This window comes from Pezoporus flaviventris, unplaced genomic scaffold (genome assembly GCF_033815535.1).
Source record: "Pezoporus flaviventris isolate CSIRO_AGI_PZ_B2104156 unplaced genomic scaffold, CSIRO_AGI_Pfla_v1 ptg000025l, whole genome shotgun sequence".
Classification (NCBI taxonomy): Eukaryota; Metazoa; Chordata; class Aves; order Psittaciformes; family Psittacidae; genus Pezoporus; species Pezoporus flaviventris.
The window spans coordinates 31,735,883-31,748,836 of record NW_026892573.1 but is presented as its reverse complement, the minus strand read 5'-3'; the positions used below and the strand labels follow the sequence as shown (position 1 = coordinate 31,748,836).

Genomic DNA, 12,954 nt, shown 5'->3' with positions numbered 1-12,954 from the left:
AGTCAGGAAGTGACCTGCAGAAGTTCTGTAGGACTGAAGGGGAGGAGCAAAGATCAGCTGGTCCCTGCCAACAATGAGAAACGCAGGCAAGTGTCCTGAAAACACTCAACTCTTCAGCTACCACTGTGTTATTTTGTGATGGTGGGAATCCAGAAACCCTTCATCAGATTCATCCTGTAAAATGAAGATTAACAAGTTACTTGCCAGAGCTCATATTGCTTTTAACTCCAAATGAGGGAATTGTCTGTGGTCAGGCCTTGGGTCCTCAGTGCTTCTCACACTTCAGAATCTGCCCAAAGAAGCCACCCTGCAGCCATCCCTGAAGTCAGATGTTGGTTTTATTTCATAGAACTTTACATAGAATCATAGAATGGTTTGGGCTGGAATGGACCTTAAGATCATCGAGTTCCAACCCCCCTGCTATGGGCAGGGACACCTCACACTAGACCATGTCACTCAAGGCTCTGTCCAACCTGGCCTTGAACACTGCCAAGGATGGAGCATTTACCACTTCTCTGGCACCCTGTGCCAGTGCCTCAGCACCCTCACAGTAGAGAACTTCTTCCTTTTATCTAACCTGAACTTCCCCTGTTTCAGTTTGAACCCATCACCCCTTGTCCTGTCACTACAGGTCCTGATGAAGAGTCCCTCTCCATTCAGACTAGCTGTTTACATGCCTCACTGCAGGATTAATTTGGTTAAAATTTAACAGTGAGAATTGCTAAACATCAATAGAGATTAATTACATTGATGTACCATCAGCTTCAATGGTATTCTGGATGGAGAAACTCTCTCTAAAATCAGCGCCTTTTTAATAGCAGGCATCTCTTTTCATTCTAAGCATTATCAGTGTTAATTAGGCCTCAGTTTAGACAACTCCACTCCAGTTCTACTTAGAGCTTCTTGGTTTAATCACACTGAAGTTTGCTACTGAAACTTGCCCTCCAATGTAGAAATAATTCTGCATCTTCTCTGACTTAACTGGTTTACTGTACAGCTGTAGGAAGGATTCAGCAGTAAATCAGGCTCACCCTTGACAACGTGGGATTACTGGGAGGGGATTTCAACCAGAAAGATGTTAATAATTAAGAAAGCCAAAAGGCCATGAGTAATTTAAGTTTGAAATATGCAAACCATGCAGTTAGCCAAGTAAAAAACCATGTACTTTTAATGTTCCAGCTATTGCTAATCTTTCCAAAAGAGGCCATGCATGGAAAGAGACCATCTTTTGCTATTAGTATGTTACTTAACCTGTTACCCACTGAAATACTCACTAAATACAACATGTCTTTATTCTTGGGCATGAAGGTGAGTCAAAAGGCTATACAGAGTTAAAAATGACAGCAACAGAAGACTTAGTAAATAACAATTTGCCCACTGAATGGCAAATAAGTACTGAAGGTGCCTGGACCCAGGCTCTGTAGGTTGATTCCCTCTTTTCTATCCCTTTAGTGTTTATGTGCTACCTTTTGATTCAGCCTCCTCCAACACATGTTGAGATGAAAAGGAGTTGTCCTGGGGTTTTGAAATGCAAAACACTGGGATGTGCAACATTAATAGGAGGCTCTGATCCCACTCCCTAGTGATGGCTCTTATCTTCCTGTAAGGATGCCACCGCTATTACTTCATAAGGACACAACAAGTGACCCTCTTTCCTTGATATAAGAAGGAGAATATACTTTTTAATCCTAATTTAAATGAAGTCAAGCATGCTTTACTGATGATAAGCAATGGGAGAAAACTACCTACCACTTAACAATCCACTGATCTATAAACAGGAGTCCAAGGACAGCTACAAGTTGTTGCATTACACTGGAGACAAAAGTCTCGTTATTTAAACTGTGGGTGTTTCCTTATCATTAATACTTGTTTGTCTGTTAAGAGCTTTTTCCTATTTGTGATTGTACCTGAACCTGCTTTTAAGCCTCAATGCAAACAAGAGAGAGAAACATTAGACTGTAAATTCATTCAGAGGAGTGAAGTCAATAGGGCAACCGTGTTTTCTTGTCACACCACAAGAGCCCTGTATGGCAGACACTTCATTTTAGCTGTTCACTGGACCAGTATTTTGGCATATCTGTCCTTCTTCATCAGCCTCTCATGGCTGCTGTTTCTGATTGCTCACAGCCTGAAAAGGAGGGTAATGCTATGGAAGAAACTGATTTGTTCAACCTGATTTCTTGGTTTGTTTAACCAGCAAACACAGGATGCTGCGCGGTGGCAGCGCTGTGTTGCTGTTAGTGTCAAATCAGCCATGTAGAAAGAGATCTGTGTCCAATTCCATCATCTTTCTTGTCAGATTGTTGTATTTAACTAGATGTTAAATTTCAGTGGGTTTAGAACATTAAATGCATTGGGGAACTATTTCTGTTTAAAAGTCCTAAATTCATTTAGCTCATTGCTTTGATTCATAACTGAGTTTTTGTGAGGGTAGAAGATGACTTCTATCCTGTAACAGTTCCTTTTCTTCCTCATTGACAAAAGATCTGGGTCCTAGACTTGCTTCACATCTATAAATAGGAACATAGGATTGGGTTTTGTTGTAGTGTACGCTAATGCAACATCAACCATAGGGTTGGATTTGGATTTCACTGTAGTGCACATTAATGCAGTGTCACTGATTTCCATAGACTTTGTGGATTTATAGAACCAGAGGCTTTGAGGTCATAACAGTTTTGTATTAAGGACCAAAAATAGTTATATAGCATTACTCAAAGTTCCCATGGAAGACTTTGCAGTCATGGATCAAAAACACGGAGACTCCACACAGAAAGGGCACTCACCTGCTTCTTACAAAATGGATCATAGACATTGAATTAAACCCCATCACTGCACAGGGCTCCTGCTGTATTCACAGCCACTTTTGTTTCCTCCTGACTTGCCTTACCTGGGTAGGAGGGGTGAGGATGAGAGATGATTTGGAGGGGAGGGCAGGGACAGAGGGGATGGACAGGAACACTGATACGATGTTAACATGAGGGTCACAGCACTCACGGAGGTTAATTCCTACCTAAATGACTGGAAAGTTCACCCTTCCAGACATTAGGGAGCACTTTGGTGACAATGAGGAAGAGATGCAACCTCAACACAGCATGTTCACGGTGCATTTTTCAAACACAAAGACAATAGGAAAAATAGGAAGGAAGAGCATACCTTTCACTACCTTATCCAGATAGTGAGCTTGGGAGATAAAAGACAGGACATTTAAGGTAGGATTGAATAAGTGCATTGCGGCTTACTACGAGACTGTGCAGGTGCTAGAAAGGCAAAGGAGAGTTCACTGTGATATGAAAAGAAAAACCTTAGATTATGAGGAGAGAAAAAAAAGGGAGAAGGGTGCAGCACAGCCCTCCTCAGACACAGAGCTCAGGGAGGCTGCGTATAGGCATCCGTTCATCTTTGCTCGGCAAGGACAGGAAGAGAAACACGAAAGCTTTAGATATATACTTATGTCCTTATATATGTGCTATATATATGTATAAATATATATATGGTAGAATATTGTAGTGCTCTGCCTCTGTTTTACTGCTTTTTGTTTCAGCAGCAAAGCCAGAGTCGTTTGGAAGTGCTCCACCTCACCTGACTGTCTCATATCATTCCACACAGCTCTGTGATCTTAGCAGGCTGGGAAAGGCTTTTCCCTGGATCTTCCTAATGGTAATATATTGCATTTATCCAGCATCCTCTAGCCCCAGATCAAATTACTTCCCAAATATGAAATTAACCTCACGGCAGCTCTACCACATAGGGAAGTATTAATACAGTCATGCCAAGGAGGGCTAAAGAAAGAAAAAATGATAGCAATATATGTGGTGGGAGCAGCCATGTGCCCAATTCCCATGGAACGTTAATTTGGATAACCACCTTCTAATTGATTTTCTGGGGTCAAACACAAAGTTGGTGGCAAAGACATGAACAGAAGCCAGGATTCCTGCCTTGGAGAGCACTCGGACATGCCTGCAGGTGGCACTTTCTGTCCTAGCAGCGTCTGGGCTTTATTAATAAATGAGAAGCTCCAAGTGTTGCATTTCTCTCTTTCATTACCTGTTTAAATGTTATATCCCTTGCCCTCTTGTCTGCTCCCTGGCATCTCTCTCTCAGTTGTGCCCTGGAACCCTCCTGAAGAGGTTTTTGTTTGAGATTCAGACTGCCCACCTGAGGTCACAGTCCTGGCAGGAATGATTTTCCCATCCTGTGAATCTAACAGATCCACCAAAGCACTATTGTAACAAGTGGAAAGGGCTCTGAGGATCAGAGCTAATCTAGTGCAGGGCAGTTATGAAGTTTGGGAATGAGATTAACTCATCACCCTGGTGTAGCAGTAGCGATGCAGGAAGCACAGCATCACCATCCACTTGGCTTCAGACACCAGCATGGGAATGTGTCTTTTGGGTTCTGACATCCACAGCAGCCCAACCTATAAGCTTGGACAGTAGTCATGGTGCAGGTACCAGCAGAGGAGGCAGCTGCCAACCAGATGTGTCAGTTATATGTCAAGTTCTTTTGTAATCTGAAAAATAATGGGGACCTTCTATGGGAATATTCCATGGTAGCATGAATCGCTCTTCTCTACACATGCACAGTCTTGCTCCCATGCTATACTTCTGTCATTACTATCACAGTATCACAGAATGGTTTGGGTTGGAAGGGACTTTAAAGCTCATGCAGTTCCAATCCCCTGCCATGGGCAAAGACACCTTCCACTAGAGCAGCTTGCTCCAAGACCCTGTGTCCAACCTGGCCTACAATTATCTACAGATACTCCTTCGGAAAGGATGTAGGACATGTAGGGGCTCAGAAGAAAAGCTACTTTTCTAAGGTGCTCCCTGCACTTGAAGGCACTGCTCCACATCACCACCCCTCTCTAGAAGCCACTGTCATGGAATGGTTTGGGTTGGAATGGACCTTAAAGCTCACCCAGTTCCAACCCGTGACATGGGCAGGGACACATTCCACTAGTCCACGTTGTCCCTTCAGACCTGCTAAGGGGGGAGCACCTATGAGCATTTTCAGCCTGAAAGCCCTCCCATTTCAGCAGCCTGAGCTAACCTGGTTTGCTTGGCCTGAAAGTCCTTGTGAAGGGCAAAATGAGCATTTCTCTTGGCTCACAGAGAGGAAGGGAGGGAAGGGAGAAGAGGGATGTGCTGGGGACTTCTACCCCAGCACACTCTCTTCCTTCACTTTCCAACGATTCTTTTTCCCTTTGTCTTTCCTATGGGGTGAAGTGGACAAAGATTCAGTGAAATCCCTGGAGTTAAACTGAGATCACACAGATTTGAAGGAGAGGAGACAGTAGCCATTCATCACAGAACCACTGATGGCAGAAGACTTTTATGCCACAGAGGAAAAGCCTGTCTTTGAAGTTCACCTCTAATATTTACTGTCAAATATGCTGTCCAACTACTAAAGGCCAGATTGACTTCAGCTTGATGCAAAATCATGTTGGAACAAAGCACCAAGCACGTATTTTCCACTGACTGCTACAGCTGAGGCACTCTCTTGGCTCTTCCCATGGCTCTTCCCAAAGGCATGCATCTGAACTAGGTGGGGTGGGTGCCAGGGAGTCAAACACAGATCAGCTTCTGCTGTGGATGTGGCTGAGCACTGCTGAGAGCTGACTATCTGCTCTGTTGGGCAGCAAGAACCTTCACCAGACACTGGTGGCCTTATTTCACCTTGGGCTGCACATGGACTGAGCTGTTTCATGGATGTGTTGGAAAGCTGGGGAAAAGAGACCAGGATCCACCTGTACTGTGCCTTGTCTGCATTCCAGCTGCTCCAGCAGAAACCAAGAGGCACTGAACACAACCCAGCCTATTCAGGACATGTGTGGTTACTTATTCAAGGAGGCTGATGAAAAGCAAACTTAGAGGGGCAAATGTCTCAAAACCCAGAGTTTTGCTAAGGAGAACAACAAACAGCCCCATGGCATCATAAGCAGAAGCCCATGTGGGTGAGGCTGCCTCTCTAGGCACTTGTTATTCCACACATGAGCAGTGCTGGGCCCAGATTTGCAGAAGGAATTAAGCACATAGCCTTTGAGGAGATCAATGGGAATTAGGCACTGAGGTGCTCTGAAAATCCTGCTAGGTAGGCTGTTGTGTGTTTGGAGAAGTGACTGCTGGTCCCTCAGAGCTCTAGAGACTCTGCAGTACTGAGGTGCAGCACCTGATCTTCAAGTGATGGCTTTGGTCTTGTGCGCAGGATGTTCAAGGATGACAGACATCCCAACTCCAGCACACAGGGAAGCCCTCTCTGCCATTATTTTGCTAAATAACCCTAATATTTAATCAAAGAATAAAGGCTTGTTGCTGGTAAAATATCATACAGAGAGATTCACATACCATTGGCATTGTCTATTAAACCCAGGAAATTTCCTGTGGTGCTGCCTATCAGTCCCATAGAGTAGCCTACTATGGAGCTAAGTTGTAATTTGGCCTTTCAGAACCCACAGTAAGAGGGTTCATTTCACCTTTAAAGTCAATGCTCCTAAACCCAAGTATTTTCTCTGGATGTGGTTCGGTCCACAGTAGGAGAAAGCTGAATTCTTGCCATGTTTCTAACTGGGAACAAAGTCGGGATCTGCTGGAGAGCCCATCATAGGCCTGTTGCATTGTGGCTGTTGTCATGTTTTGGGACTTTTTTCCTCTAAGAAAACAGTGTAAATCAATTGAACCATTCTTCAGGATTCCTGCAGTTAAATAACCAGCTTTCTGTTCTACTCTTTTGCCTGGATGTGTTAAGTTTGCTGAATTAGGATGATGAACGCAAGCTTCTGCATCAATTTCTTGGCTGGGAATTAGCTAGGGTACTTCTAATGAAATCCCTGAATCTGAGCAATCAAGCTATTGTACTTGGTGACACGAATCTTTGTATGAGCAAACAAAATTAATCCATTGGGATCAGAATTCCCTTGAACACCGTTAAGAAAGAGCCTCCTATAGCCTATAAAACAAAAGGATTTCTTACTCTCAAACATGCTCAGCAGGAAATGGAAGAAGTGTCTTTTACTTGTATCATCCATTTCTACCATGTTACCTGTACACATGGCAATGTTGTTAAAGCATCACTTCAGCAATGGGGTTTTATGCTTGTCAGTGCTAAAGCAAACCGGGCCATGACATAGACATTACTGTCAACAGAACAAGTTGCCATGCAAGGAAATTACACAAGGACAAGGGGAATGCTTTCCACATACTTAATGTAATTCCAAGTCAATGTCCTTTCATCTGTGCCAATATAACTAGCTTATTACTCCTGCTAAAGCTATTCAATTTTCTTGGATATTTATGACTTTGCCAAATCTCCTTTACATTCCACACATTTATCAATGAAATCTTCTGGAGGAAATACTGTTTGCAGCTTCAGAGGCATGAGACTATGGACAAATGTGTTGCTCAATCACCATGCAAGAAGATGAGGAGTGGAGGGAAGTGAAAAGAAATGGAATTGCTCCTTCACTTTAAGTATTAAAGAAGGATTCCTGTACCAAGGCAGCACTGCAACAGGAAGGCGGCACCACATCAAGCGATAGTGTGCACCAGCTAAATCTCGATGCTGACTGCATTGCAGTGCTGGCCTTTCCCACGATAACATGGGCTCTTCTTACTTAAAGTGAGGAACACTGCAAATAATGGGGTAAAGTGAATTACAATGAAGGCTAAAATGTTGTTTTTTGAAAACAGCCTGGGCATATCAGCTGTGTCGAGAAATATCACGTACTGAACTAGCAACATGTTGGTTTTGCAGCAGAACTAATAAAATGGCACTGAGGGTATGAATCAGGCTTCTTTTTGTGCAGAAATGACTTTCACATCAAATTGTCCCCTGGAACCTGGGGCCTTTTTCTTTCTGTTAAAACCTTGTCATGAATCTGTGTTGCTTCCCAAATCGAAGTGCTTGAACACAAGGCTATAAAATAATATTCCAGAAACACGGGATTGTAATTAACACAGGACTGCTCTCTTTTCATTTTGAAGTCATTTAAGAAAGGGTGTTTTTAATCCCTTCCCCATGAAAAGAAATGAAAGCTGTGAGGGCCACAGCACAGAAAGCAGAATGTAATATCTAATGAGACAAAGGAAGTTTTAAGAGCTAGATATTTTTCATTACGGGATGCATGTGGAGGCCATAATGTGGTAGGGTGACATTAGCATAAATAAATGATAAGTAGAATTGAGCCACAGATATGGTGTGTATCATTACCCTAATGATGGAATTAACAAACTGTGATCAGGCTCCATTTCCTGTCTGTGCGTGTGTGTGCAAACTTACCTGGTGTTCAAGCAAAGTGATGTCTCCATGTAACTCGGTTGATAATCCACATGGATGACTATGCGGACATTCACCCAGGTATTGCTAGTGGTTAATTTTGATGTGGTGTGATTTATATGTATCATGGCAGAATGAAAGCAACAGAGAGGTAAATTTTCTTATCTTTAAATAAAATTGATTAAGCCAAAATGACCAGAGGAGAATTCTCACTCTTCTCAAGTCAACTGCTGCTTTTCAGATGCACAGAGGCATTATGGAGAGTAGAAGTGGATTCACTAATTTAGTTTGCCATTAACGCATTATAAATGGTGTCTGGGGAGTTTTAATGCTACTGATTTTATAGTATGACTATGGAGTGGGGACTTAAGGGGCTGAACGCATGAAAGTCAGAAAAAGGAAGAAGGAAAAATGCATCAAGTCATTAAGTGAGATGAAGGAGGAAGGTAAAGCCAAGCCAGTTCATTAATGATGCTGTGAATTGCTTAACATAGGAACTGCACCTCTTTGCATTATTTGAGGCATATTGGTGGCACCTTATGAATAATAATAACAGGCATGACACCAAGAGCTCAAGATAAGTGCAGGTGCATGAGGAATGCAGAACCAAAAGGGAGAAGGAAATGAAATGGTTAGAAAGGTAGCCAAGCAGACAAGGGATAAGCAAGACAGAGTTAAATACCAGCCAGAAGTCATCTGACTGCAGTTTCCTCTTTCGTACTGGCAAGCACAGTGGCAGTGCAAATCATGGAGCAAATAAAAGGGAAGAAAACTTTAAATGAGTCTGAAAATGCTGCCACCATAGCAGAGAGAAGTCTTAGAGGCCACAGAAAGACCTTTTGAAAGAGGCAAAGTGGGATGTGTTTAAAAGCATCCAGCTGACATTTGACAGCTCGTCTCTATGAGACCAAACACCACAGAGGTGTACTTCATGTCTGACAATCAAATATATCTATATAGCCACATCATCAACAAATGAAAGGACATTTTGCCTTGTTCCCACATGGAAATGTATGATGTCAGAACTGGAAATCCAAGAACAAAGATGCTCATGCTACACTAAGTCACACATATTCAATTCAGCATGCGCCTTTTCTCCTCCCTGAGCATCAGTTACACTTTGAAAAGGAGTCGGTTTTTCTTTCTCCCTACCAATAGTGCAGTGCTCTCCGTTCCAGCCCGGGCTGCATTCACACTTGCCATCCCGGCATGTCCCGTGCTCATTGCAGCGTGGGTGACATGCTCGCTGGTCGCAGGCTGTGCCCATCCATCCCTCCTCGCAGCGGCAGGTGCCTCCGACACAAATGCCATGTCCTCCGCAGTCTGCTGCACAGATCTCTGTGGGAGACGAGAGAAGAGAGAGGAGGGGATATGGGTGGAGAGAAGGGAAAAGGGGGGAAAATCCAGAGTGTTATTGTTAAGGAAAACAGCCACACTTCACTACCTCGCCTTATGGGGCAATGAAAGGAATTCCTGGAGCTCCCAACACTAATCCTTCCTGACAATAAGAATCTAATAAGTATATTACAATAAAAAAGAGATGGACACGGATTGCAGAGGTCTGCTGTGATTGATCCTCCTATTTGCTTTCTAATTCTCTGGCACTCCTTGAGCTTTTGTGATCACCAAATCCGAAGGGGAAGGCTCTTCCAAATAAGCAGAACAAAAGCCACATTTAATTAAAATCTGGTTAAGTGTGGAAACAATGTACTGATAAAAACTTTTGATGCTAAAGCTGAGTGTTGGCAAAGCCTGTTTAGGGCTTGTTAACTCACAGTTCTGGGGATGGGATTCATTAAAACCCTGCTTCTCTCAATACAGAATACTATTTCTACTGAGTCTGTATATCTGCAATGTCCCTGCTCTCCTATCACCCATTAAAAATCCCCCCTCAGGTACGTGGAGGTACCACCCTGCTCTTTTTGTGGGCTACACACACTGGACTTGATAGGATGGTGTTTGTTCCCAAGTCTTACTTGAGTTAACAGAAGCATGGAATCACAGCTGGATATTTCAGTACTTACCTCCTATAAAAGAGAAGAGCTAAAGGACATTGCCTTTTCAGAGGTGCTGGCTTTCATACCCTCCGTGAGCCCCACTGGGCATGGGACACAGGTATGCACGATTAGCTGAGACTAAGATTGGATTCAGCTGCACCTAGGCTCTATCAAGTGGCCTGATATCAAGCACTCTGAATCTCATCACTCAATGGAAGGGTCTCCCTTATCCTTTTCACCTTTGGTCTTTAAATAAATCATTTTATCATTGAACATAGAATCCCAGACTGGTTTGGGTTGGAAGGGACCTTAAAGCTCATCCACTTCCAACCTCCTGCCACGGGCAGGGACCCCTTCCACTAGAGCAGCTTGCTCCAAGCCCCTGTGTTCAACCTGGCCTTGAACACTGCCAGGGATGGGGCAGCCGCAGCTTCTCTGGGCACCCTGTGCCAGCGCCTCAGCACCCTCACAGGGAAGAGCTTCTTCCTTGTATCCAATCTCAATGTCCCCTCTGGCAGCTATATCATATATCAATATTTTAAATCATATTAAAACTGCTCTTGCTGATACCTTTGATGTTCATTCACTCAGCAACCCTGAACAACTCATTTCACACCAGCTTTCCAGGGGTGCTGCTCTTCCCACCATCCATAAGCCCCAGTGGACATGAGGACACCTATGCATCATATTTTTGCTGAGCACTAGGGTTTTGGCTGCTGTTGGCATGACTTTGGGAGACTTCGGGTTTTCATCTGCACTGTATTCATGTGGAAAAAGTGAGACTTGGTGGAGAACAGGTACCCACGAGGCAGGTGTTAAAGTGCCTGTTACCACCACTACTATACAGGGCTGATTTCAAGGATAAAAATAAAACCAAATACTGATGTGGTGTTACACTGCATAGGAAGTGAAATGAATCTTCTCCAGGCTCATCCCTGGACTGCTCACCTTCATGTTCTTATAAACCATGACTGCACTGTCCTCAGAAGACAGGCAATTTAGACTGTATTTCAGACCATCAGGTCTTTCCTCTTCCTTCTGCCTGATGCTTCTAAATGTGATTGACCTTTCCTGAACGTTTTGGACTCAAGCCTTCTGCCTGACTGAGCCGTTTCATAGATTTTACAGGGTAGGGACACAGTTCCCCGTGGGGAGAGTGGAGACAAGATGTGAATAGAAGAAATGGTGAGCAGGACTGGGCTGGAAGCCCAAGAAGAGGTACCAGGGTACTCTGCAGAGCACATTTTCTCTCTTTTCCCCCCATTATATACCTCCAGAATGAATATCTCGGGCACCAGCCCATCTCCAGTGCCTCTCTTTTTGCCTTTGAGCATATTAAGTGCAGGATTCAGAGGCTTGGGGTGGAAGGGGAACTGGTATTATACAAGACATTTACTCCAGGTCACTGACTGCACATAAAATATTCAGAACTACTCAGCCTGCATTAGCATCACACCTGACTGAAATTCAGCCTTACTCAAGCTGCATTTAGTCTTTTGCTAATTAACACCACCAGGAACAGGAAGCTTGGGCTGTTTGGGGACTTTTACATGCTCTTCATACAGGGCTGGAACATCCACTTCAGCTCCAGAAGGAAGGTTTTGCACCATAGAAGAGAGCTGCAAGATCTTTACACTTTATGCTGAGATGGATTCTTGCCTCCAAGGATGAGAGAGAGTTCTTTAGTTCTTTATTATCCTAGTAACTAAGATAATACTAATAGTAAAGCTTTGCATAGCTAGAAAACATCTTATTACCCAAAAGAGACACAAACACAACATCTGCTTCCTGCTTACTCTGCAGCTCAGGGTGGTGGAGCAGTTTCCAGTTGAACCCCATTTGTTGCAGTGTCTCAGACATTACCAAACCCTCTCAAACATTTAGCCCTATGTATTTAAATCTCTCATGAACAAACTTGGGAGCACAAATATGCTTAGGACACTCAGGATCTTGTCTGTCCCATTTAGAGTCAAACCTGAAAAAGCATTTGGGCACCTTGGGTGCTTAAACTGAGGCGCAAGGATGTGCAGATAACACTTGCTACTGAAACAGAACAGAATGTAATGTAAGTTGTACTGAAATCACACTATCAAACAGTTAAGACATGACCAAGGAAGGCCTCTTGAGTTGCTATCAGAAGTTTTTTCTTTGCATCTGGCATGAAGACAGAGATTTTCACAGCTCCTAGATGCAAGGGAGGTAAAACCATACTACAGCGCCTGCTATGAACATCAGGAGCCCAGCCATGCGTGTTCATTACCCCTAGCCCAAACTAGTGAAGAGTTGTTGTAGCTTATGATGCTTCCTAGCAGTCTTTCACCATAGGGCAACCCAAGTGTTGGACTGAAACCACTCTTCTGCTTATTGGTTTCCATCCTTTGTTCATGTGTTCAATCTGACACCTCTTCCCCCAGCCTGTACTGATGCTACCTGGGGTTGCCCCAGCCGAGGTGCAGAACCTTGCAGGTAAAGTAAACAAGGCATAAAGAAGTCAATGGGGCTACAGGCACAGGACCTCCTTGATGTCCTGATAGCCAGTCTTGAGTCCTGTCTGTAAGACAAGGAGATGCAGCTCATAGTAGGTCAACCACAGGTTGGTGGTGGAGGCAAAAATAGAGAAGACAAAAAGGAAGGTATTTTGAGGGATAGTCAGAAGCCTTCTTGGAGTTATTTAAAGGTGTGAAAG

General features: G+C 43.7%; 1 protein-coding gene across 11 annotated transcripts in view; it reads right to left on the bottom strand.

Annotated features, from left to right (window-relative positions):
- TENM4 (teneurin transmembrane protein 4) overlaps window positions 1-12,954 on the bottom strand; it is a 759,599-nt gene that overhangs the window by 125,511 nt on the left and 621,134 nt on the right. For 8 of the 11 annotated variants that reach the window (XM_061458042.1, XM_061458041.1, XM_061458044.1 and 5 more), the window contains 2 exons: window positions 9,424-9,609; window positions 3,154-3,180 (listed from right to left, as the gene is read on the bottom strand). In XM_061458042.1, coding sequence (XP_061314026.1) covers window positions 3,154-3,180; window positions 9,424-9,609 — 213 coding nt within the window. The remainder of the gene's footprint in view (window positions 1-3,153; window positions 3,181-9,423; window positions 9,610-12,954) is intronic. The other 3 variants (XM_061458048.1, XM_061458045.1, XM_061458046.1) reach the window with 1 other exon arrangement.